Source organism: Selaginella moellendorffii, unplaced genomic scaffold (genome assembly GCF_000143415.4).
Source record: "Selaginella moellendorffii unplaced genomic scaffold, v1.0 SELMOscaffold_94, whole genome shotgun sequence".
In the NCBI taxonomy this organism is placed as follows: domain Eukaryota; kingdom Viridiplantae; phylum Streptophyta; class Lycopodiopsida; order Selaginellales; family Selaginellaceae; genus Selaginella; species Selaginella moellendorffii.
The window spans coordinates 676,012-699,083 of NW_003314355.1; the positions used below are offsets into that span (position 1 = coordinate 676,012).

The 23,072-nt window shown below is 47.8% G+C and overlaps 3 protein-coding genes and 1 non-coding gene across 6 annotated transcripts; 2 read left to right on the forward strand and 2 right to left on the reverse strand.

The window, feature by feature from the left end:
• Positions 1-18,372: 18,372 nt before the first annotated feature.
• Positions 18,373-19,651, forward strand: LOC9629849 (40S ribosomal protein S3a). Its single transcript, XM_002989123.2, has 7 exons — positions 18,373-18,448; positions 18,506-18,553; positions 18,603-18,708; positions 18,762-18,899; positions 18,960-19,145; positions 19,200-19,400; positions 19,467-19,651. Exons 1-7 carry the CDS (start codon positions 18,438-18,440, stop codon positions 19,566-19,568), a joined length of 792 nt encoding a protein of 263 aa, XP_002989169.1. The 5' UTR covers positions 18,373-18,437; the 3' UTR covers positions 19,569-19,651.
• Positions 19,652-19,756: 105 nt separating this feature from the next.
• TRNAH-GUG lies at positions 19,757-19,828 on the forward strand. The gene has a single exon. It is a non-coding gene; the product is annotated as a tRNA-His (tRNA).
• LOC9629850 lies at positions 19,768-20,686 on the reverse strand. Its single transcript, XM_024662937.1, has 4 exons — positions 20,672-20,686; positions 20,395-20,631; positions 20,172-20,339; positions 19,768-19,845 (listed from the first exon to the last, which is right to left on the reverse strand). Exons 1-4 carry the CDS (start codon positions 20,684-20,686, stop codon positions 19,768-19,770), a joined length of 498 nt encoding a protein of 165 aa, XP_024518705.1.
• On the reverse strand, positions 20,592-23,039 carry LOC112341926 (protein GAMETE EXPRESSED 1-like). Of its 3 annotated transcripts, none has more exons than XM_024662957.1 (7): positions 22,523-23,039; positions 21,684-22,447; positions 21,462-21,618; positions 21,310-21,413; positions 21,059-21,240; positions 20,919-20,993; positions 20,592-20,869 (listed from the first exon to the last, which is right to left on the reverse strand). In XM_024662957.1, the coding sequence occupies exons 1-7, from the start codon at positions 23,032-23,034 to the stop codon at positions 20,693-20,695; spliced, it is 1,971 nt and encodes a 656-aa protein (XP_024518725.1). In that variant the 5' UTR covers positions 23,035-23,039; the 3' UTR covers positions 20,592-20,692. The 3 variants fall into 3 exon arrangements, 2 of the variants coding, with proteins under 2 accessions (XP_024518725.1, XP_024518726.1); XM_024662958.1 differs by having other exon boundaries at positions 20,756-20,869; positions 21,051-21,240; XR_002990749.1 differs by having other exon boundaries at positions 20,853-20,869; positions 21,094-21,240.
• Positions 23,040-23,072: the final 33 nt, after the last annotated feature.

Here is a 23,072-nt window from a genome sequence, read left to right on the forward strand (position 1 = left end):
AATGTCAAATACAGCAACTACTAATAGCACAGAATCCTCATCTAGAAATTCTATAGATGCTGGAATAATAGGCTCGTCAAAAATATTAGAAGAGAGTGAAAAAGGAAGAAGAGCTTGAGAAAGGGCATCAACATCAGCTATAGAACTCCCTGGGCGATAAACAATATCAAAATCATATATCTGAAATTTCAAATCCCACCAAGTAGTACAACCAACTAGATTATTCCACTTCAATAATGAACGGCAACATGATCACCTTCCAGTAATGTTTGAGAACTATGTAAATATGCATGAAGTTTCTCGAAACCTCAGATTGTTACTAAACACTCCTTCTTTGTCGTGGAATAGTTCACCTCTGTTAGTTGTAATGTACAGCTTATATATGTAACAGATGGCACTGACTAGGCACACTTAGCCTCTTTTGCATCAACACACCTTTAAGACCAATATCAGAAGTATTTATGTGCAAAATGAAATGTTGAATGTAATTAGAATATACCAAAACTAAAAGAGTTGTTAATAGCTCCTTGAGATCCATGAAATCCCACTCACAGTCTTCAGACTAAATGAAAGATGATGTTGATAATTTCAGCAACACTCACAATAGTGCAATGTGATCAGAAAGATGATCTATAAAATGACCAAGATATTACACTTTACCCAGGAAGTGTTCTACATCATTCACACACTTCAGAGTAGGGAACTTTAGAATAGTCACAAGTTTGCCATTTTTGGATCAACTTGCAAAACCTCACAAGAAATATAGTACCCAAGATAAGTTGTGTCCTTGGAACCAAACACGCACTTTGACCGCTTCAACTTTAAACTAACTTCCCATAGTTGATCTAACACTTTACAAATATCGGACGTGTTCCTCCCATATCCCTTTCGAGTGGATTAAGACATCATTGATGAAGTTATTAGTCACCTTCAACATATCATAAAGAACCTCATCCATCATTTGTTGGAAAGTTTCAAGAGCATTGTTTAAACCAAATGGCATCACCAAAAACTCATACAAACCAAATGGTGTACGAAAAGCTTTCTTAGGAATATCTTCTTTGCATATCGGTACTTGCCAATATCTAGAAGCAAGATTTAGCTTGGTGAACCAATGACTTCTCCCCAGACGATCCAAGAGATCAGTAATGTGGGGAAGAAGGTACACATTCGGGATCGTCCCTTCATTTAACGGATGATAGTCAATGTAGAAACGAATACTTCCATCAAGCTTCATCACAAGATGAGGTTCATATGCTCAAGGACCTTGCAACTTTCAAATAACACTTTTTTCCAACATCTTCTTGATGTTTGTACGTAAAATCTTGATCTCTTTGGGTGACCGATGACAAATAGGAACCTTGATTGGATGAGCATCCCCAGTTGGAATCGAATGACATGTGACAATCTTGGCCCCAGACAATACGTCAAATTCAAAAAGATCGGCATACTCCTTCATAAGCTAGTCAACTGTTGCAACACAAATACCATTAGAAGGATCAAAAAAGGGAAGAGCGAAACAAGACAAAAACATAGAAGGAAGTAATAGAGAGACAAAAGTAATGGAAGTAGAGGTAGAAACAGAGGGATGAAGAGGTACGAAAGTGAGAGGAATGGATGAAATATAAAGAAGTATGAGATAAAGGGGAGAAACCTCAAAGTCACACTTTGCATGATTGTGCTGTAATTAATTTATACCAAGGATGAGGTCAAAAACTTGACTCGGCACCACCTGCAATAACTGCAACTTAAGTTCAAGATCGCCCATATGCACAACTAAGTCTACCTCATCTTGTGCATATGCATGTGTATAGCCGTTGCCATAAAGAATGAAAACTGGCTTTGCCATACGACATAAATGTGAATGGCAACATGTGGCAATAGGTCGAGCAATAGAACATAAACTTGAATCTATATCAACCAACATAAAAAGAATGACAGGAAACCCTTTATTATAAAAACGAGTTTGGAAAGTAAACACTTGATGAACTTGTGCCAAATGAACTCCTTGATAATACTCTCGAAAGAAAGATAGAGGCGTCACTAACTTATTTGCGTAAGATCCCTCCGTTACTCGTATGACTCTTTGTTTCTTGGATGCATCTCAGTGTCCAGACCTCTATTGCAGTAGCACCAATAGGACGTTGTTGACACCAAAGTCTCCATCCAAGGAATGAAGGCCACCAATCCGAAAAACGTTGACAATGCCAATAAGTGTGACCAACTTTATCATATGCTCAATAATGATCACAACCATGACCATGTCCTCACCCTTGTCCTTGAACTCGAGCAGCAGTAACATCAACCTCCATTGGAATAGGACCATCTCTCACAGGAAGTGGAACTAAAGTACGTGCAGCAAGAAGTGGAAGAGGCAATGTCTCATAATGTTATGCTAAGTGAAGGGCATCGTCAAGGGTGGCTTGAGCAAGTGCATGCATAAGTCCTTGAAGTGCTGGCCACAACATTCCCAACTTAATCTGCTCCAACATATTTGGCTCCGCACGAAGCAAGAGGTTTTGGAAACGAATACCAAATTGCATCACCGACTTAGATGGCCTTTAACAAAGATGATGCAATTGTTGGAAGGTAGCATCACAATCGTCAATATATTTAAATGTGCATTTGAAGACATCCGAGAGAATACTCCAATCCTTACAAGTGGTTGCTCTTAAACCATTGTACCATTGTAGTGCCATCCCTTGGAGATATATGGGAAATTCACATAAACATCAAGCATCATCCCAAGAATGATATATAACAATTATCATGAAGTGATCAAATCAATAGTACACATCATCCCCAAGATTTCCATAAAAGAACTTCAGCCGAATATGAGGATTGGCATCAAGAGTAGAAGGAGTTATACCATATGCCATAAATGCCACCATTAATTGAGTTTGGTTATTCAACTGCAATCATATAGCATTGAGCAATTGCACTAACTGTTGCTCTAGAGTCAAAAGGGGAGGAGATTGCTACTTTGCTATCAAGATGAATGAAAAGAAAAGAGCAAAAGAAAATAAATGAAAAAAAAAACTAGAAGGAAAGAGAGATCTAGACCATGTAAAAGCTAAATCTAAATTAAAATCCCAAAAGGAAAGAACAAAAAAAAGGAAATGGAAAAAACTAAATCTTAATATGCAAAAGCTAAATCTAAACCAAAATCCCAAATCCACAATTAAAGTTGCCCCTCAACTCCACTAATGTGAGTGCATGGAATATGGAAAGGGAATATAGAAAATATGTATATCAATTAACCCAAAAACCTTAAGTTATATACAAGAGCGAGTGGTCCAGATTGAAACCAATCTGATGGCTACCAAAATCCCACTATGCTAATATTAGTATATGGTGTACTCTTAGTTATATAAAAGAATGAAAAAAAGCTTTTGAAATGTCTAAATATGTTTAACAACATTTAAAAGTGTTTCTAAAGTGATCTTAATAAACAGTAATAGTGAACCACCGACATTGGACCAATCAAGACAAGTTCAATTATTCCCCCTTCCTTGAGCAATACAAGGAACCAACTCCTCTTTTGATGTACAGTGTCCAAGTCAACATCCCTAGACTACCTTTTCATATCCATTGCTTGCTTTTCAATTTTGCACTTAATTTGCTTCATGGGTTTTTTTTTCAACGAATGACTTAGCAAAGAAATTTCAAGTTCAAGTTACAACTGTCCAATCACTAGGGAGACATTGGCATGCTAGACAAGTCCAATGATATCCCTATTATTCAGCTTGAGCTTCTTCATATCAAAGAAAGCATCTGCAAAATAATCCATGTTAGAAAGGAAATTCTTTCCTTAGTAGTTCTGACAAACAAGTTCCAGCAGTTGAGTTATGGATTGCTTACATATCCAGTGCCAGAAAAATGTGCTCTACATAGAGGTGGAGACTGTGGAACATATTATGCATATGTGTCCAGCATTCAAACACATCCCAGAGCACCTCCATTTACAACAACAAGGGTCATGATTGACTACACTAACCACCCCAAGCCAAAGAAGTGGCAATCTTCCTCATGGAGATCATCGCATATCCAGCTCCTTCAGTCTGCCCTAGCTCTCCCAGAGCCGCTGGCCGTGGCCGCTGGTCATGGACAGGATCAAAATCCCTTGCTCGGGGGGCAATGCCCCTAGATCCACACAAAACAAGAGATCCGTGTAAGGAACCAACTCGCCGAGGTGTCGTAGGCTAAGGGAACCCCGAAAGCATGACCAAAATGACAAAGAGTTCATCGGATGGGACCAAGTCAAAGATCGAGTCCAAGACCGACTCTAGGACCGAGTTCGAGATCGAGTCCGGAATCGAGTCCGAGACCGACTCGGGGACCGAGTTCGAGTCCGAGTTCGAGACCGAGTTCGAGACGGAGTCCGAGATCCGAAATCGGGTCCGAGACCGAGTCCGAAGTCGAGTCCGAGGTCGGGCCCGAGATCGGGTCCGAGATCGAGTCCGCGATCGAGTCCGAGACCGAATCCGAAGTCGGATCCGAAATCGGATCCGAGATCGAGCCAGAGACTAAGTCCAAATACTAATACGGGTCAAGGGGTGAAAGCCCAAAGCGTGCGTCCCCCAGGGGGGGGGGGCTGCAGGGGGTTCCAAAAGTATAGTAGGGATAGTGAGGTCCAGGAACCAGTTTTGAAGGGACTCTCCAGTTGGGCTTCCAAACCGACTTGAGGTTGGGACTGGGACTAAGGGGCCTTGGGTGGGAGTGAGCATGGACTTGGCTGGTGCCGGAGGGGCCATCCAAGGAAGTGCTCAAGAGCAGCTCCCACTCCCGAAAGGGAAACCGATTGCGGTGCTCCCGGCTCATGTGGAGTGGTGCCCCACTTGAGTACCATGCGGCTCATTGGTCCTCGCCCTTCCAAGGGGCTTGGGCCTTCCTTCGGGATGGAAGTGGGGGGCGAGAGGTACCCATACCGGGCCGTTAGGCCACGGTGTTTCGCCCCGGCGTCCCGAAGCAAGTGTTGCACTCAAGACTTGGGATTTAGAGGGTCCCATGATCAAGTCTTGTGGTACCAAGGGATGTTAGGAACCTGGAAGCTTGGTGTGCTTGGCTGCTTGTGCTTGCGGGGAGTGTAGCCGAACCTTAAGTCCAGTCTAACCCGGGGAGGGGGATTGGGAGTGATTTGGGAATCCGTGGAAGGATGGCTAACACTCCGTTGCTCGTGCAGTGAGTAGCTGAAACCAAGTAGGAGCTGGTACCATAGGCGAGAACCTTGGCAAGGGAACTTAGCAAAAGCCAAGGCAGTGTTGGACGGATAGACGAGGTAAGCTGGCAAATTGGAAAGGAAAAAATTGTGGCTTACAATTTGGTATCGGAGCCTTTTCCTCAGTTCTAGCGAAGGATAGAGGCGGATTGCTGGGAGATGGCAAGGGCAGGGCGTAAGCGAACCCAGGCGGAGACGGAACCTCCGCCAGAGCTGGAGCCTCCGGTCGAACAAGAGGCTATGGATGAGGAATCCTTGCATGAGGAGGACTCCAGTGAGGAAACCTCCAAACAGGAGTCCGGTGGCGAGGTTCGGTCGTCCAAGGCTCGATTGGACGTGCTAGAAGGACAGTTGGCACAGACCAATGCCCTGCTGGAAACTCTCGTACGCAAGCTAAAGCGTGACGAGAGGCGGAAGAAAAAGAAAAAGACTGCGGATGCTGGCAGCGCAGAAGGTGCGGATCTTTCGGCCGGGACTGAGGCAAAACCAGACAAGGTCGAACAGACCGAAGTGGAATCAGTCCCTCAGGCAGTTCCCAAGTACAAACCAAAGCCCCCACCGGTCTTCAAGGGAGTGAATGACTATAAGGTGGTGGAGGATTGGTTTTACGATATGGAGGACTACTTCCGAGCGTTGCGGTTACCAAGCTCGGAGAAGGTCCCATGTGCAAAACCATACTTGGCAGATAATGCCAAGTCTTGGTGGAGAACAACGGAGGCCAACGAAGGACCGGTGGTCACTTGGGACATGATGAAGGCGAGGATCCGCGCAACATATGTTCCTCCGAATGCCACTCTGCATCTGAGGGATGAACTGAGTAGGCTGAAACAGACAGGAACCATCCAGGAATATGTGAATGGGTTCATGGCAAAGAGGATACTTGTCACGGACATGGGGGATATGGATGCGTTCCATGCCTTCATATCAGGTTTGCAAACCTGGGCTCGCGGCGAGGTGATGAGGTGGAACCCGACCAACTACAAGGAAGCGTTGGATGCGGCCATCAAGGTGCATTTCAACGATAACCTGCGAAAGGGGAACACGATGGGGTCGGGATCCACATTTAGCAAAGGGGCCAAACCAAGGGGAACGTATAGCAAGGGGAAATTCAAAAGGAGTTTCTCTAAGAATGAGTCCTCGGGGTTCCGGAAAGGCAAATCCGGTGGCCAGCGAGCGAGTACGTGGGGGAGTCAAGCGAAAAAGGACAAACCCACGGATAAGAAGGTCAAGTCGTATAGCAGCGTGGGAAACAACGTATGCTACAACTGCGGCGAAGCGGGACACTTCTCGAGGGAATGTCCCTACCCGAAGAAGGCCAGAGCCAATATGGCCATCAAGTCGGGTGAAGTCCAAACTGAGGTATGTGATCCAGTCCCTAACTCAAAGTTACTCATTACACGAGCAACTTTGGTAGAGAGTCGTTCGCGACATCTACTAGCCCTCCGAGGGAAGCTCGGAGGTAGCTTTGTTAAGATCCTTATTGACACGGGTGCTTCGGATAATTTTGTGGCTGCAGACATAGTCCGGCAAGCCGGACTAACGGTGCAGCGGCTAGGCGAACCAAGGACTATAGAGTTTGTTCAGGGTAGCCAAAGCACCGATGAGGTACTTCGACAAGCGAGAGTCGAAGTGGGGACATGGAAAGTGGACATGGATTTCACCGTCTTGGATATGGCGGGATTTGACGTGATCTTCGGAATGGATTGGTTTAATCGGTTCGTGGTAGCCCTGCATGGACAAGGTAGGAACCTTGTGGTATTGGCGAATGCCCAAGGAAGAAGATCTAGGGTGGAGGCCCAGGATCTAAAGGTAGGGCAAAGCAAGGCCAAAGAGTCATGCTTGAACCTGGTGTCCACGAGAGGACAACTCACTAAAGGAACTAAGGCAGCCTTTTTGTGCTTACTCTCGGTGAAGAGTGACAAAAAGACAAGAACGGAAGAAGTGCCTTTAGTGATCCAGCGAGTGTTGGACCAATTCCAGGATACCATGCCGGAGGAGCTACCGGCGGGGTTGCCCCCCGCACGACCGATAGAACATAAGATTGAGCTTGTCGAGGGCGCTGAGGCGGTGGTTCGTCCCCCCTATCGTTTGAACGAAAAAGAACTCAAGGAGCTCAAGTGCCAACTAGAGGAGTTGGTGGGCAAAGGGTATGTTAGGTTGAGCAAGTCGCCGTATGGGGCGCCGGTATTATTTGTGAAAAAGAAAGATGGATCTATGCGCATGTGCATAGATTACCGGTTGCTCAACAAGTATACCAAGAAGAACAAGTACCCGTTGCCAAGGATTGAGGACCTGTTCGATAGGTTGGGAAAGGCAAAATACTTCTCGAGGATTGACCTAAGGTCAGGATACTACCAGATCAGGGTAGCCGAGGAAGACGTTGAGAAGACAACCTGTCGAACGAGGTATGGGAGCTTTGAGTTTTTGGTGATGCCCTTTGGGCTGTGCAATGCGCCGGCAACGTTTTCGGCGTTGATGAACCACGTCTTTGTACCCTATCTGGATCACTTTGTGGTCGTCTATATTGACGACATCCTGATCTATAGCGAGACGCTAGAGGAGCATGCCGAACACTTGGCGAAGGTGTTTGAGAAACTAAGGGAACATAAACTGTATGCTAAAGAGAGCAAATGTGACTTTGCTCAGCAAGAGGTAAAGTTTCTCGGGCATGTGGTGGGCCAGGACGGGCTCAAGGTGGACCCGGAGAAGGTCCAAGCGATCCAGGAATGGGAGCGACCATCGAATGTACATGAGTTGAGGGCGTTCTTGGGGCTATGCAACTACTATCGAAAGTTTATCAGACACTATTCGAGAGTAGCCCTACCCTTAACGGATCAAACGGGAAAAGGGAAGATGGTATGGACAGCGGAATGCGAGGCGGCATTCGTCCACCTCAAAGGGAAGTTGAGGAAGGCTTCGGTGTTGGCATTACCGGACTTTAGTAAGGACTTTGAGGTAGACACGGATGCTTCGGACTTTGCGTTAGGCGCAGTTTTGAAGCAAGACAACCATCCAGTAGCGTTCTTCTCGAAGAAGCTGGACAAGGCTCAACGGAAGTGGCTTGCCCACGAGAAGGAATTGTTTGCGGTGGTCAAGGCGCTCAAGGAGTGGCGACACTACCTTGGGAGACACTTCAAGGTTTACACGGACAATGTGGCAACGAAACACTTCTTGTCACAACCCGACCTGAGAGGGAAACAAGGTCGGTGGGCCAATGCCTTGGCCGAGTTTGATTGCGAGATTCTGTACAAGCCTGGGAAGAGCAACATCGTGGCAGATGCGCTAAGTCGAAAAGCGAGCTTGAGGTTGGCGATCTCCAGCGCAACAGCAACCTTCTGGGACGATGTGCGGACAGCATATGAGAACGATGGTCTAGCACAAGAAGTGTTGTTGAGGAATCTAGAGGCACGGGAAGCTCACCAGAGAGGTGAGCCGCCAACGGAAGAGAAAACGGGCTATGCGGAACGCAATGGACTCATTTATTACAAGCAAACGAGGGTGTATGTTCCAGAAGGTGGACTAAGGAAGGTAGCCTTAGAAGAGTGTCATGACGGACCTCTTGCGGGACACGGCGGAGTGCCCAGGACGATGGGCTTACTCAAGAGGAAGTACCATTGGCCAGATATGGCTAAGGACGTCCAAGACTATGTAAAGACATGTCCAACATGTCAGCAGGTCAAAGCCGTGACTAAGGCTAGTGGGGGCTTGTTGCAAAGCATCCCCATTCCAGATCGTCCGTGGAAATGTCTCACGATGGACTTCATCACGGGACTACCCCCAAGCGAGGGGTTCGATGCGATATTCGTGGTGGTGGACCGATTTTCGAAGATGGCACATTTCATACCCACCACAACGGAGGTGGATGCGGAAGGTGTGGCGAAACTGTTCTTCGAACAAGTGGTTCGAGTGCGGGGAAGGCCAGAGGAGATTATCTCAGACCGAGATAAGATCTTCACTAGTAGGTTCTGGAGGACCCTCCTGGAACAGTATCGCACCAAGTTGAAATTCAGCACAGCCTATCACCCACAGACAGGTATGGGGTATTAAGTCAAGTTTGGTGGTCCTAACACTTCTTGACAGACGGACAAACGGAAAGGGTGAATAGGCAGCTGGAGGATTATTTGCGATGCTATGTCTCGGGAGACCAGACCGATTGGGTAAGTCATTTGGGACTTGCGGAAATGTGTTATAACAACTCACCACATTCGAGTATCGGGGTGAGTCCATGGGAAGTCATCAATGGGCGAGCTATTGAAGGTCCTGTGGAACTCGGCGTGGCCGAGTATCATGGAGAGTTACCCGCAGTGGAGGCATTCACGGCGGAAAGACTCAACATTTGGAATCTAGTGAGGGATTCCTTGGAACGGGCTCAACAAAGGCAAACCAAGTACGCGAACCTAAAGCGCCGGGACGTAGAGTTCCAAGCTGGGGAGAAGGTGTGGCTGAACACCAAGAACCTTAGGCTACCAAGTGGGATCAGCCGAAAGTTGACCCAAAGGTAAAAATGCATGTATTCCTGTAAATGAATTGATCTTGAGTTCTTTAAGCAGGTTCGCGGGGCCTTACGAGATTGAGGCACGAATCGGTAAAGTGGCTTACCGACTCCGACTTCCTCGAGAGATGGGGAAGATGCACCCAGTGTTCCATGTGAACTTACTCAAGCCGTACTTTGAGGATCCGCTTCGCAAAGACCAAGTAAGACCTTTACCTGAGGTTATCCAAGGGGAAGAGGAATACGAAGTCGAGGCCATCCTCAATGCGCGCAAGAGCAAGCGACAAGGACGCGAGGTGAGAGAGTTCCATGTGAAGTGGAAAGGATTTCCACACTGCGAAGCAACATGGGAACCGGAGGAGAACCTAGCGAACGCGCGAGATCTAGTGGAGGAATTTCTGCAAGGCAGAACTCTATGTACTTATGCAAAGTTCAATTAAAAATATATCAATTTGCAAAGTTGAGCAAGTGGCATATGTTGGGACCCGAAGGCGCGCCAAAGGTGAGCTAATTAGCATGGGTTAGCTAGGTTGACCAGGCGTAGGGAGCTACGCCCGACTCCCTGCGGGGATGTCGAAACCGTAGACGTATTCTACGGAGGTTGGGTTCGAGTCCCAACCCCCTAGTAAAGCAAGGCTGGGTTCAAGTCCCGACCCCATACTAGGGCGTGGTGAGGGGTGGAGTATAGGGACACCTATATTCCGTTGTCATGAGCTCTTGGCCGGGGAGGCTAACTTAGGCACACCGCTAAGTGGGGGGATGCCCCCGGAGACATGGTCAACAAGTCGTAGGATAAAAAAGAGACGTTCGATGTGGGCATCGAACTTCTTCTATGGGTGGTGGAGTTGTAAGGAACCAACTCGCCGAGGTGTCGTAGGCTAAGGGAACCCCGAAAGCATGACCAAAATGACAAAGAGTTCATCGGATGGGACCAAGTCAAAGATCGAGTCCAAGACCGACTCTAGGACCGAGTTCGAGATCGAGTCCGGAATCGAGTCCGAGACCGACTCGGGGACCGAGTTCGAGTCCGAGTTCGAGACCGAGTTCAAGACGGAGTCCGAGATCCGAAATCGGGTCCGAGACCGAGTCCGAAGTCGAGTCCGAGGTCGGGCCCGAGATCGGGTCCGAGATCGAGTCCGCGATCGAGTCCGAGACCGAATCCGAAGTCGGATCCGAAATCGGATCCGAGATCGAGCCAGAGACTAAGTCCAAATACTAATACGGGTCAAGGGGTGAAAGCCCAAAGCGTGCGTCCCCCAGGGGGGGGGGGCTGCAGGGGGTTCCAAAAGTATAGTAGGGATAGTGAGGTCCAGGAACCAGTTTTGAAGGGACTCTCCAGTTGGGCTTCCAAACCGACTTGAGGTTGGGACTGGGACTAAGGGGCCTTGGGTGGGAGTGAGCATGGACTTGGCTGGTGCCGGAGGGGCCATCCAAGGAAGTGCTCAAGAGCAGCTCCCACTCCCGAAAGGGAAACCGATTGCGGTGCTCCCGGCTCATGTGGAGTGGTGCCCCACTTGAGTACCATGCGGCTCATTGGTCCTCGCCCTTCCAAGGGGCTTGGGCCTTCCTTCGGGATGGAAGTGGGGGGCGAGAGGTACCCATACCGGGCCGTTAGGCCACGGTGTTTCGCCCCGGCGTCCCGAAGCAAGTGTTGCACTCAAGACTTGGGATTTAGAGGGTCCCATGATCAAGTCTTGTGGTACCAAGGGATGTTAGGAACCTGGAAGCTTGGTGTGCTTGGCTGCTTGTGCTTGCGGGGAGTGTAGCCGAACCTTAAGTCCAGTCTAACCCGGGGAGGGGGATTGGGAGTGATTTGGGAATCCGTGGAAGGATGGCTAACACTCCGTTGCTCGTGCAGTGAGTAGCTGAAACCAAGTAGGAGCTGGTACCATAGGCGAGAACCTTGGCAAGGGAACTTAGCAAAAGCCAAGGCAGTGTTGGACGGATAGACGAGGTAAGCTGGCAAATTGGAAAGGAAAAAATTGTGGCTTACAATCCGAGTACGACACATAAACAAGATTAGGAATCTAAATTTGGACAAGGTCAGATGCCTTATATTGTTCACAAAATTCCTATGGTGGAAATGTTGGAAATTCTTAGTAGTCAGGTGCAATGTAGTGAATACTGATCTGGCATTGATGTGGAAGGTCATGAGTTGGTGAGGTAGCCTAATGATGGCACTTCTTTGGGGGGATAAGGAGGAGTTTTAGGGAGGCTTGAGGGTGGATCTTGGAGGAGACAAGATTGTCCTCCTCACTTAGTTTTTTCAGCTCCTAGACTCCTCATAGGCTTTGTTGTAATATCCAGCACATTTTACTAGGGAATCCCATTTTTCATGGCATGATTGGTTCACCATTCCCCCCAAGAATGGGTGACCCGGGCGTTAGCCTAGCAAGTGCATCTGGTGGGGTGGGCGAGCCTGAACTGTCTTAATGGGCACATGGTCATCCTGTTCCAAGGTCATCCTGAGAACTGAGACTATTTGAAAGAGACATAGGCCCCAGATCTAAAAGCTTAATGTCTATGTAGCTCAGTTGGAGTTATGCTGCTTCATCTTCGATAGCTCTTTCACCTATGCCAGGAAATCCCCAGTGCAGCCTAAAAACAAACAAACAATCAGCAATGAGTAATTAGAGAAGTCACCAGCTGTCAATATGCCCTTAGCTTGCATGGCTGCAGCAAGCAACTTCATGTTCCTATACTTGTCAGGATCCATTCTAGCTGAGATAGCAATGGCATTGAGTTGTGGCTCTCTGAGATTCTTGAGTTCTGTGGGCGACAGTCACACTGCTGCAGCCGCTGCAGACACATCAGGCGATGGTCGAACTGGCAGACAGCTAGCAAGTGCTGATGGAGCTGGTGGAACTGGCAGACAGCCAGCAACTGTGGCATAGCATTCCTCCCTTTTGAGTGCAATGTCGCACAAGAGATTGAGTTCCTTGGTCGGCAGCAACGCATCCAGGGCATCATCAAAGGACCTGATGTGCAGCGTATATGGCAGGACACCGAAGCATGCTCCACTACAATGCTGAGTAATACTGCCACCCTTGGGAGCTTCATCTTTGCTCGTCAGGCATATAAAGGCGAAGTGCAGCTTCCATTCCTTCAAGCCCGAGGGGATCCACTAGTTGATCATTTGGATGCTCATAAACCTGTCCGCAGAATGCAAGTGCTTGTCTAAGCTGGTGGTGACCTGCAGCGCCACCAAATGAAGCTGGCCAGCCATGTCCCTGTATACTACAGCCAGTCAATGTCTCCAAAGTTGAACTTGGTGGGGAAGAACACAATGCCGTAGCCATGAGTAGGCAGCTCCTTCAACAGGTTTGGAGCAGTCCTGAAGCATTCAGCTTTCAGTTTGGACAAATCCAAGTAAGGAGCAATCCTTATTCCCAGCCTGGATACCATTGTTGGTCCCGACCGCGTTCGGCCGGAACCCCGACCACTACCAGACAGCTCCGTTTGGTGATTCTGTTCAGCGATTATAATGGTGATTGTGCTCGCAGGGGCTAGATTTCCGATGCTGCTGCAACTATCACCATCACCACTGCATCTCCACCACTTTGCTGTCCTCTTGCTGCTATGGAGCGATCTATAGCTCTACAGGGCGACACTCTCCAGTTGGTTGGCCTCCACTTTCGATTGAGTGTAGAGCAGCTCGCTAAGGCCTTGCAAATCACTCAGTCCGCGACACTTGAATTGTAATTTTTGCCCTAAAATTCCAGTGATTTCAGAGATTTGTTTCTAGCGATTCTAGCGATTCTAGCACAATTGAGCAATGGTGCCTAATTGGGCATGGTCCTATGTTACCAAGTTCACTCCTTATGCTTCCGGCAAAAGAGTTGGGTGTTGGAAATGTAATTATTGTGGAAAAATGTATGGTGGTCCATCGAAACAAATCAAGGCGCATCTTGTTAAAATTTCTGGGCATGACATTGAAACATGTAGTGCTTCAAACATTCCTCTTCATGTTCAAAACCAAACTCGCCAAATGTTTATGGAACAAATCGCAAATGCCCCTTTATCTTTACCTTCTACAGCAAATCTACAGAGTGAGCATTTTGATGGGGCATCTACTTCTGGAGCTGGTACACAAAGTGTTAGTCAATTTCAACTTATGAGTGTTTCTAAAGGCCATGAGGGATCATTTGTTAGTCAAAAGCAAATGCAAGATGGCAACATTGGGGAAATGCTTGATGATGCAAGAAACATGAACTTAGATGATGCGATATCAAAGTTCATTTTCTTGAATGCCATACCATTTAATGTTGTGAAAAGCCCATATTTTCATGTGATGATCGCAACTACTTATAATGTTAGACCTAGTGCTGCATTGAGGATTTTTGGTTACAAGAAGTTTCATATCACTCAACTCTGTCATCACTATACTCTAATCAAGGAGAAGCTAGCTATTGTGGACTATTGTGAAGTGGTGATGAAGGAACCAATTACCAATTGGGCAGAAATAAGCTGGATATGCAAGCAACTTTGCACGGACGTGGTATCTCCTTGATTAGAATATATTGACAAGTGAGCTGAGTAGTATGAAGCTTCTTGTAACCAAGAATCCTCGATGCAGCACTAGGTCAGACATTACAAGTGGCTACGATCATCAAACGAAAATATGGGTTTTTCACAACATTAAATGGTATGGTATTCAATAAAATGAACTTTGATATCGCATCATCTAAGTTCATGTTTCTTGCATCATCAAGCATTTCCCCAATGTTGCCATCTTGCCTTTGCTTTTGACCAACAGATGATCCCTCATGGTTTATAGAAGCACTTAGGTTGAGATTGACTAGCACTTTGTGTACCAACTCCAGAAGCAGATGCCCCATCAAAATGCCTACTCTGTAGATTTGCTGTAGAAGGTAAAGATAAAGGGGCATTTATGATTTGTTCCACAAACATTTGGCAAGTTTGGTTTTGAACATGAAGAGGAACGTTTGAAGCACTACATGCTTTAATGTTATGCCCAGAAATTTTAGCAAGATGCACCTTAATTCGTTTCGACGGACCACCATATATTTTTTCACAATAATTACATTTCCAATGCCTAGCTCCTTTGCTAGAAGCATAAAGAGTGAGCTTGGTAACATGGGACCATGCCCAATCAGGTGCCATTGCTCAATTGTGCTAGAATCGCTAGAATCGCTAGAAACAAATCTCTGAAATCACTAGAATCGTAATTTCCATTTTAGGGCAAAAATTACAGTTCAAGTGTCGCAGACTAAGTGATTTGCAAGGCCTCAACGAGCTGCTCTACACTCAATCGAAAGCGGAGGCCAACCAACTGGAGAGTGTTGCCTTGTAGAGCTTGGTATGCACGCAGCTCCTATAGGCTATAGCCATCTTGGTCAGATTTGATGTAAGCTTGCTGGGCTGGGCATTTGTGCATGGATGGATCGCTCCATAGCAGCAGGAGAACAGTAAAGTGGTGGAGATGCAGTGGCGATGGTGATAGCCGCAGCAGCATCAGAAATCTAGCCCTTGTGAGCGTGATTGCCATTATAATCACCAAACAGAATCACCAAACAGAATCACCAAACAGAGCTATTCGACCGCATTCGGCTGACTGCATTTGGTGGCAGTCGGGATTCCAGCCAAATGTGGTTAGGACCAACAATGGTCGGGATTGAGCAGATCTTTGTGCTTGAGTTTCCGCATAGCAGTCCATGCTTCGACGGCTGCTGTTGTGTCATCCAGGACCACATCGTGCTTGGGCTTTGGGACTGCAGAACTCCAAAGTTTCATATTCAAACCCTATTGATAAAAATACAGTTGAAATTTTCAGAGAAAGGATATTCTCATGTCCCAGATGAGCATCCACTTGTGAGGCTTTTGCAAGTCTGATTGGGCTGGCGATAAAGATACACGGAAATCCACATCTGCTTATGTGTTTTATCCCCTCAACCTTAACTTGGAGGAGCAAGAAACAGAGCATCACAGCTACTGAAGCCAGAGCTGTCTGGATTAGATTTCCGCTCTTATGTTGTGATAACAGCGACATCCAAGTGAATGAAGCACATCCAGACTATGTCCGGGAGCAAGTTCAGGAGGGCGTTACATGATCCATGTACCCTCTCTTCTTGTTAGCACGACTCCTCAGTCTACATGAAAGGGGATGCATGTCGTGCGTATGGCCTGGAGCTCTCGTGATGAATCTCCTGGGACCTTCGGGAAAGCTCGAGCTGGTGGGTGAGAAGCCACCAAGTGTGTACGTACTTTGCAGCGCTTGCAGCCACCGCATGAATCCGCAAACCAAACAACAGCATTCTCCAATCCAGTCCACAGAAAGCTGGTTTGGCAGGTGAACGAACTCCATGAGAAAACTACCCCGCTGTGGAATCCTTTGCAGCAAAGACCGTGCTGCTGCATCCAGTTCGCGGTGCAGATTTCACGCTACTTCGAAAGCATCATGCCGCGCTGTGGTATTTCTGAAATGAGCGCGTGTCATTGCTCCAGATTTCTCCTCTGGGCAAGTGCCGCAATCAAAACGTTGCAACAACTAGATCGAGAGGACAACCATATCATAGATTGCTGGCACACGACCTGGTAAAAGGCCTTGATGGCAGATCCATATCTGGACGAGCAGATTGCAGATCTCTTGAAATGTAAGTGTACAGAGGTGGTGTAGCCCATCATCCCTTCTTGAAAGCTTTCTTGCCAAACTTTTTCAGTACCTCTCAATGAGATTTGTTACTGCTGCAGGATCTTATTCAAATCTCAATGTTAAATTTCTGCTCGACTTTGTAAATAGTATGGAAATGGCAGCGAGAGTTCTCACCTTGTTTAGCGAACCTGGCATACCAATCAATATCAGACGGAGAATATTATGGCTGTAATGTTGTGGAGCGCTTATGGGAGACAATATTCTATCCGTTGCAATCCTCCGTATGTCCTGAAGGAAACATTTGACAATATATGTGAGGCTGTGACGAGTGTGAGAAGTTCCTCTTGATTTTCGCTGATAGTTGTGAGGAGCATCGTCCAGGAAACGAAACGAGAAGGAGCAAAATAATGGCTGTCTGGAAAGAGGTGCATTGCCCTTTTTCTGCGTGTGAGTGACATCTTCAGTACTTCCACTTGCGCTATATTTATAAAAAAAAATGTTAAGGTGTCAGCGGCTCTTTCGTTCCATCCCAAAACAGCATTCGCTACTGATGATACGCTGACTGCGGCCGAGGTCTCCAAGATGGTCGTACCTTCGCCACTCTCCAGGTGATCCCGTTAACCAGGATTTTGGTGGGGATGGGGGCCCATGGTCACCGGCCTCGTGGGATAGCTTTGACGACGAGGTGGCGTGCTTCATGGGTCTCTTCCCAAACACTGGTGCTTATTACTGGAACGAGTCGGAGCCTGGGTCATGCAGCATGGAGCATCCATACGCTGGGCTTTGATTTAAGAGACATGGATAAAAGCTCGCTTGGCCATCCAGACGTGTTCTTTGAGCGGGATGATCACAAGACTGGTCTTTTGCTCGGTCTAGTGGAGCGTCCCTCATTGCTGCCCGAGCTGATGCCGAAGGAAATTGCCTTGTCCATGCAATCGTCTCCCACGAGCTGTTTCTGGCCCGTGCTGAACCGCCTGGGGGAGCTCCTGGCGCTTGCCGGGCTGAACTACGGCTTCTTCACGACGCGGGATGTGTATTGGTTTTGTTTCAGCGATGCCTCCGGGAAGCTGGCGATCTCACGTCCACTCAAACGGGTGGAAGCAAGGCCAGACTGCTTTTGGTATCTTATGTCGCTCTCGGCTGTTGAGCATCAGCGCCCGCAGGTTATCACAGGAGGCGTGATGTGGTAAAAGATAAAATTCTGGAAGGTGACTAGGGAAAGCTTAAGTTCGTGCCACTGGCGAGAATGTTGTGCTCAAGATCAGGGATATGGGGTTCAAAACTTTCTCGAAGCAGCTCCACGACTTTGTCAAGGAGATCTGGGCTTACAAGAAGTTCAGAGGTCACCAAGGTCGTGGCATTCACGAGCTCAAGGACTATGGCTTCATGTGTGGAAAGATGTTTCCGGTGCTGGTTCTTAGCTACGAGGGAAACAAGCTTGGGAGGCTTCCTGTCGAGGTTTACTCGAAAGCAGCAGTCCCTATACTGAAGAAGATCCATAAGAAGGCGGAAGAGTCGACTCAAAATCAATACTAGTCAAGAACAATGAGCCATTGCAGCTGAGCATTGTTAGATTTTCGGAAGTCGAGGTCCCGACCAAATTTCCAGGTATTTCTGGCGAGAAGTGAGAAATCTCAAGGCTGCTTGTGGAGTGGATATTGAGGCCACAACTAATGAGGATAGTGGAGCTTCTTCTGATGAGTTATGTGGATGCTGAGTTTGATTTAGATTTGATCTCTTGAAGTAGATTGCCAAATCCTAAGGATTGCGTTTCTCTCCAAAGGTGGAATCGATGCTCCTCCTCGCTCTCGCATTCTCGCACTTCGCCTTGGACATCCTGTCTGTCAAGCCCAGGCAACCCCTGTCATCTCATGGATATGCAGGGTTCCATTCGAGATGGAGACGGCGTCGGTGCCAGGCAGTGAAAGGGGCTTTGATTCTTCTGCCGTCAAGGAGTGTCGATCACCGGCACCCCAATTTTCGCATCGGTGTGCCACCACCTCCTCTATGAGCTGCTAACTTAAATTCAATCTAGCTGGACGGTCGAGATCTATTTTCCTCATCTTTTAGGTTTAAGGTAGGGTTCGTGAGCAGCGAGGCGGCTGCGCTGTGCCATGGCCGTCGGGTACGTGCGCTCGTTTCTCGCCGTGTAGCTCTAGCTCAATCAGTGTTTCCTTGGCAGGAAGAACAAGCGGATTTCCAAGGGAAAGAAGGGAGGCAAGAAGAAAATGTAAGTGTTTGGCGCAGCGTTTTGCCTGCTTGATTTCTTCTTTCCTCAGTGTCGACCCTTTCTCGAAGAAGGATTGGTACGATGTCAAGGCCATGTCCACTTTCAATGTTCGTCAGATCGGGAAGACGCTTGTGACGAGAACGCAGGGAACAAAGGTGAGCTTTTTCTACTGATCTCGATTTAATTTGATGTGTTCCTGTGCTTGCAGATTGCCTCGGATGGTCTCAAAGGGCGTGTCTTCGAAGTGTCGCTGGCGGACTTGCAGAATGACGAGGATCACGCCTTCCGGAAGATCAAGCTCAGGGCCGAGGATGTCCAAGGCCGGAACGTTCTCACGAACTTCTGGGTAAGAGAATTTTCTTTTCTCTCCAATTGTGCTAGCTTCATTGTTTTCATGTTCCTGCAGGGAATGGACTTCACGACCGACAAGCTCCGGTCTCTCGTCCGGAAGTGGCAGTCCCTCATCGAAGCTCACGTTGATGTGAAGACGACTGACAACTACACCTTGAGGCTCTTCTGCATTGGATTCACCAAGCGGAGGCCCAACCAGGTGAAGAGGACTTGCTACGCTCAGTCGAGTCAGATCCGCCAGGTACACTTGAAAAGAAAGAGTTTGCTGTTCATTAACAAACATGCTCTCGTACAGATCCGCAAGAAAATGAGGGAGATCATGGTTCGCGAGGCCCAGTCCTGCGATCTCAAGGACCTCGTCGCCAAGTTCATCCCCGAGGTTATTGGGAAGGAGATCGAGAAAGTGACTGCGGGAATCTATCCCCTGCAGAACACTTACATTCGTAAGGTGAAGATTCTGAAGGCCCCAAAATTCGATCTTGGGAAGCTGATGGAGGTAATGAAGAGCCATCTTTCCAGCGAAACCTTCTTGTGCTTACTGTGCTCTTGTACATTTCTTCAGGTTCATGGCGACTACAGCGAGGATACCGGCGTCAAGGTTGAGCGACCAGTCGGTGATGAAGCCGAACCGGAGGCAGCAGAGGCTGAAGTAGTCGGGGCGTAAGGCATCGTCATTTGTTTTTTCCTGACTGTACACATTTTTGATATCGTAAAGAGTTCAGTGACTCAAATCCATGCTTCTAAGTCGCCAAGTAAGACTCGGCGTTTTTCTGCAGAAAGTGAGGTCCAGGGTTTGTGCAGTGTACAAACTTTACAACACCACTTGACATATGAAATAATTGAAAGTGTAATGTGGCTGTAGTTTAGTGGTAAGAATTCCACGTTGTGGCCGTGGAGACCTGGGCTCGAATCCCAGCAGCCACAATTTCTTCCAGAAAAACCTTTTCCCAAAAAGTGAGCTTGTAATAGCTAGAATTTAATCCCTAAAGAATCAAATATATAGATCTTTAGTCACATTCTTCACTCTACGGTCACAAGATCAGCAACGCCCTGTCTCTCACGCATATCAGATTGTTGCTCACCTCTTTCTGCAACCTTCCCTCGAGTAGAGCTACTGGAATCCATATCTTTGGTTGCACCTCCAAGATATAAGTGAGGGAAGTTTGAGTCGTCGCATCTTCAACGTTATGGAGCATCTAAGAAAGACAAAACAAAACAAAACAGCACTCTTAGGAAAAACAAAGAGACAAGACGCGCGTACGTGTACCTGTTCGATGCGCCAGATCCCACGAAACAGATTAAAGTCGCCTTCTACCATATCAAACCCAATATCTCTTCGGCAGCCATTGTCCAAGAGTTCCAGTGGCAATTCAGTCACTTCTATCACTCCTTTGGCCCGGAATTTCACACCCAACGCCAACTCCTGCTCACCAATCTGGAAAAACAAAACGGCATAGAGATTAGAATCAGGAGAGAAAAGAAATCTATACCTGCAGAAGCTGAGCTCCATTTTCTCTTCTTTCCAAAACCTTGCTGGAAGCCAAGCCAGGAATGAAGTCCGCTAGCCCCTCGTAGTCAGTTAACACGCCCCAGACTGTCTCTAGTGGTATGCAGCCCATAGAAATCGATGCACTTATCCTACGCTTGTTCTTGGCCACTTTCTCTATGCTCAAAGTGACGCCATCGTCTTCGTCTGGTACCGTGCTCACAAACGAAGAACTATCCTCCTGCGAAGCAGTAATTCTCAAGCACAAGTAGTCCCACGACCTGCCCCTCCTCCATATTAACTTAGCACCACCACCGTTTCTCCTTACAAATCCCGACTTGCCTTGAGACGTGAACCATACACCTGTTGGAAATACGCGCTCCGTCAAGAGACCCCTCATTGCGCAAGCCCGTGACTGAATGCCCTATGCAGATAGATTTTTTATAGTTGCTCCTTAGCTTCATCTCGGAGAAAGAGGCCTGCTAAGACAAGTCTTGTTATGAAAGGAAAACTCAAATTGCAACCCACCTGAATAAACTTACAAACATTTCTTCGTTCTCCCAGCTGAGTATCGCGGCACTCCGAGCTAGAGGACGGCCACTCCTGCAAAATGACAAGCCAGATTGTTGAGAAACAAAGAACCAGTTGGAAATGGTTTACCTCCGCACATTTCGACGGAGGTTATAGTCGCGTGAGAAAGTACATTGAAGCTCCTCGCAGTCGGAGTCTTCTTGAGGGTCATAGTCCGGATCATCCGAGTAGTCGTCTTTCCTGCTCCGTTCGCCTTCATCTTCGTATCCTCTGAAGCGTGGAACATTGGCCAAGAGGCTAAAATCTCCATTCTGCGCTTCTATGACACCAAGGAAAGAAAAAGCCCCGAGTCAGAGAGAAAACTACAAGTCAAGTTGAGTGTCCATACCAGAAGTGGAAGACCCAAAGTACAAAGAGCCGAGGAAGCTCGTATTTTCATCTAGTCGTTTCTGCATGTCCAAAAGGATCTTGTAGCTCAAGCTCGCATAGTCCCTGTAAGAAATGTGAGGGTAAAGAAAGAACGAACCGATATCAACTTACTTGAAGGTAAGAATGCAATAGAAGACGTATAGAATAGCTGCAACAGCATAAGTTCCTCGTATGTAAAGCGCATTCGTCAGATACTCATGTTGATAGTAAGGGCTGGATTTTGGAAGACGTAGCGACCAAAACTCGGCCGCAAAAGAGAGACACAGGCCTACACAAGGATAAAGTTACGTAGAAGCAAAAAAATCAAAATAAAATAAAAACGAGATTGCTTACCAGCGTAAAGAACGACCCTTCCATTGCTCGTTTGCCTCGTGCCGGTGATGAGGTATATCAGTATGGCAACGGGAACGTAGAATAGAACAGCCTTTACGGTCCGTGACTCGGTCAGAATCGCGTTGTGCAACGCAAAGAGACGCTCCAGGGACGTGAAAATGAGAGCCTGCTTGGACGCAAATACTTCCTGGGCCTTGAGTATAGCCTCGGATCCGTCAGCCAGTCGTTGATGCATCTCGTGGAGCCGCTTGCTCTCTCGAAGCACGTCCTCTTGCATTTTCTCCTGTATTCTCTTGAGGCTTGCTAGGCCACTGAGCGCGGCTTCCTGGCCGGAAAGAAGCTCGTCCTGTCCGGAGAGGGACTTGACAACGTTGCTGTTGATGTCTTCCGCCTTGGACCTCAAGCTCGACACTTCCTCTTGCAAGTTCTCCGAGAGAAGCTGCTGCTGGCGAACCATCTTCTCCTGGTGATCCGCCAGCTCCCTCTGGAAGGACGACACGGCCACCATGTGTTTGTTCGTCTCGTCCGCGTACTCCTTGAGGTGAAAGATGCCTTTGTTGAGATCTTCGTGCATCTCAACCAGGCCTCGCTTCATAACAAAGTACTCTTCTTCCAGCCGCTGCTGCAAACCGAAGATCTTGTCCGTGTTGTCTAAGATCGACCTTGCCTGGCTCTGCATCACAGCCAGCTTATCTTCCACCCAGTGAGCCGAGTCCTTGAGGTTGCCGATCACTTCTTCCGTTTCCAGCTTAAAAGCCTCGCTCCTGTTTCCAGTACCAAAGAAGAAAGAACGTGTTAAAGCGCTCATGGAGTGGTGGAAGGAAGCGACAAAAACTTACTGAAGGTGGTGGCACATCGATGCGATGTCGATGAAAAATTGGAGAAGAAGATGGTGTCGGTGATCGGTGAGAGACTTGGTACACTCCTTGACGGGAGAAGAATCCGGGCAGGATTTCAAAGGATCCTTACCGGAGCTCCGAAGGAAGCAATCGGCAAACTTGTAAGCCAGCCTCATTTTCTTGCTGTCATCCTTGAGCACCTCACGGCAACTGGAGAAGAGGCTCGAGTAGGCGCTGTGCCAGCATGAACTCTGCAGCTTCTTCTTCAAATCCTCGAGGAGCTTGCCGCCCCTCTCACTGCCTGGCACCGACGCCGTCTCCATCTCGAATGGAACCCTATGATCCATGAGAGGCAGCGCATTGTGTACCTGATCCGGCTGCTCCTCCCCATTGGCGGCCTGGCGAGGGGGTCGCCTGGGCTTGACAGACAGGATGTTCCACCAGGCGGAGTGCGCGGGGGGGAGGAAGAGCGAGAATGCGAGCGCGGCGAGGAAGAGGAAGCGAGAGAGCATCGATTCCTCTTAGAACCCTAATTCGAGAGTGGCAATTT

Bases quoted from the DNA above. Each gene is read 5' to 3' on its own strand.
- LOC9629849 (XM_002989123.2), top strand. The intron at 18,709-18,761 runs GTGAGCTTTTTC...CTGTGCTTGCAG, and splicing joins CGAGAACGCAGGGAACAAAG to ATTGCCTCGGATGGTCTCAA. The intron at 19,401-19,466 runs GTAATGAAGAGC...ACATTTCTTCAG, and splicing joins ATCTTGGGAAGCTGATGGAG to GTTCATGGCGACTACAGCGA.
- LOC9629850 (XM_024662937.1), bottom strand. The intron at 20,340-20,394 runs GTATAGATTTCT...TTGTTTTTCCAG, and splicing joins ATGGAGCTCAGCTTCTGCAG to ATTGGTGAGCAGGAGTTGGC. The intron at 19,846-20,171 runs GTACACGTACGC...TTTTGGGAAAAG, and splicing joins GGATCTGGCGCATCGAACAG to GTTTTTCTGGAAGAAATTGT.
- LOC112341926 (XM_024662957.1), bottom strand. From the start codon at position 23,034: ATGCTCTCTCGCTTCCTCTTCCTCGCCGCGCTCGCATTCTCGCTCTTC. The intron at 21,619-21,683 runs GTAAGCAATCTC...ATCCTTGTGTAG, and splicing joins AAGGGTCGTTCTTTACGCTG to GCCTGTGTCTCTCTTTTGCG. The intron at 21,414-21,461 runs GTAAGTTGATAT...CATTTCTTACAG, and splicing joins TATTGCATTCTTACCTTCAA to GGACTATGCGAGCTTGAGCT.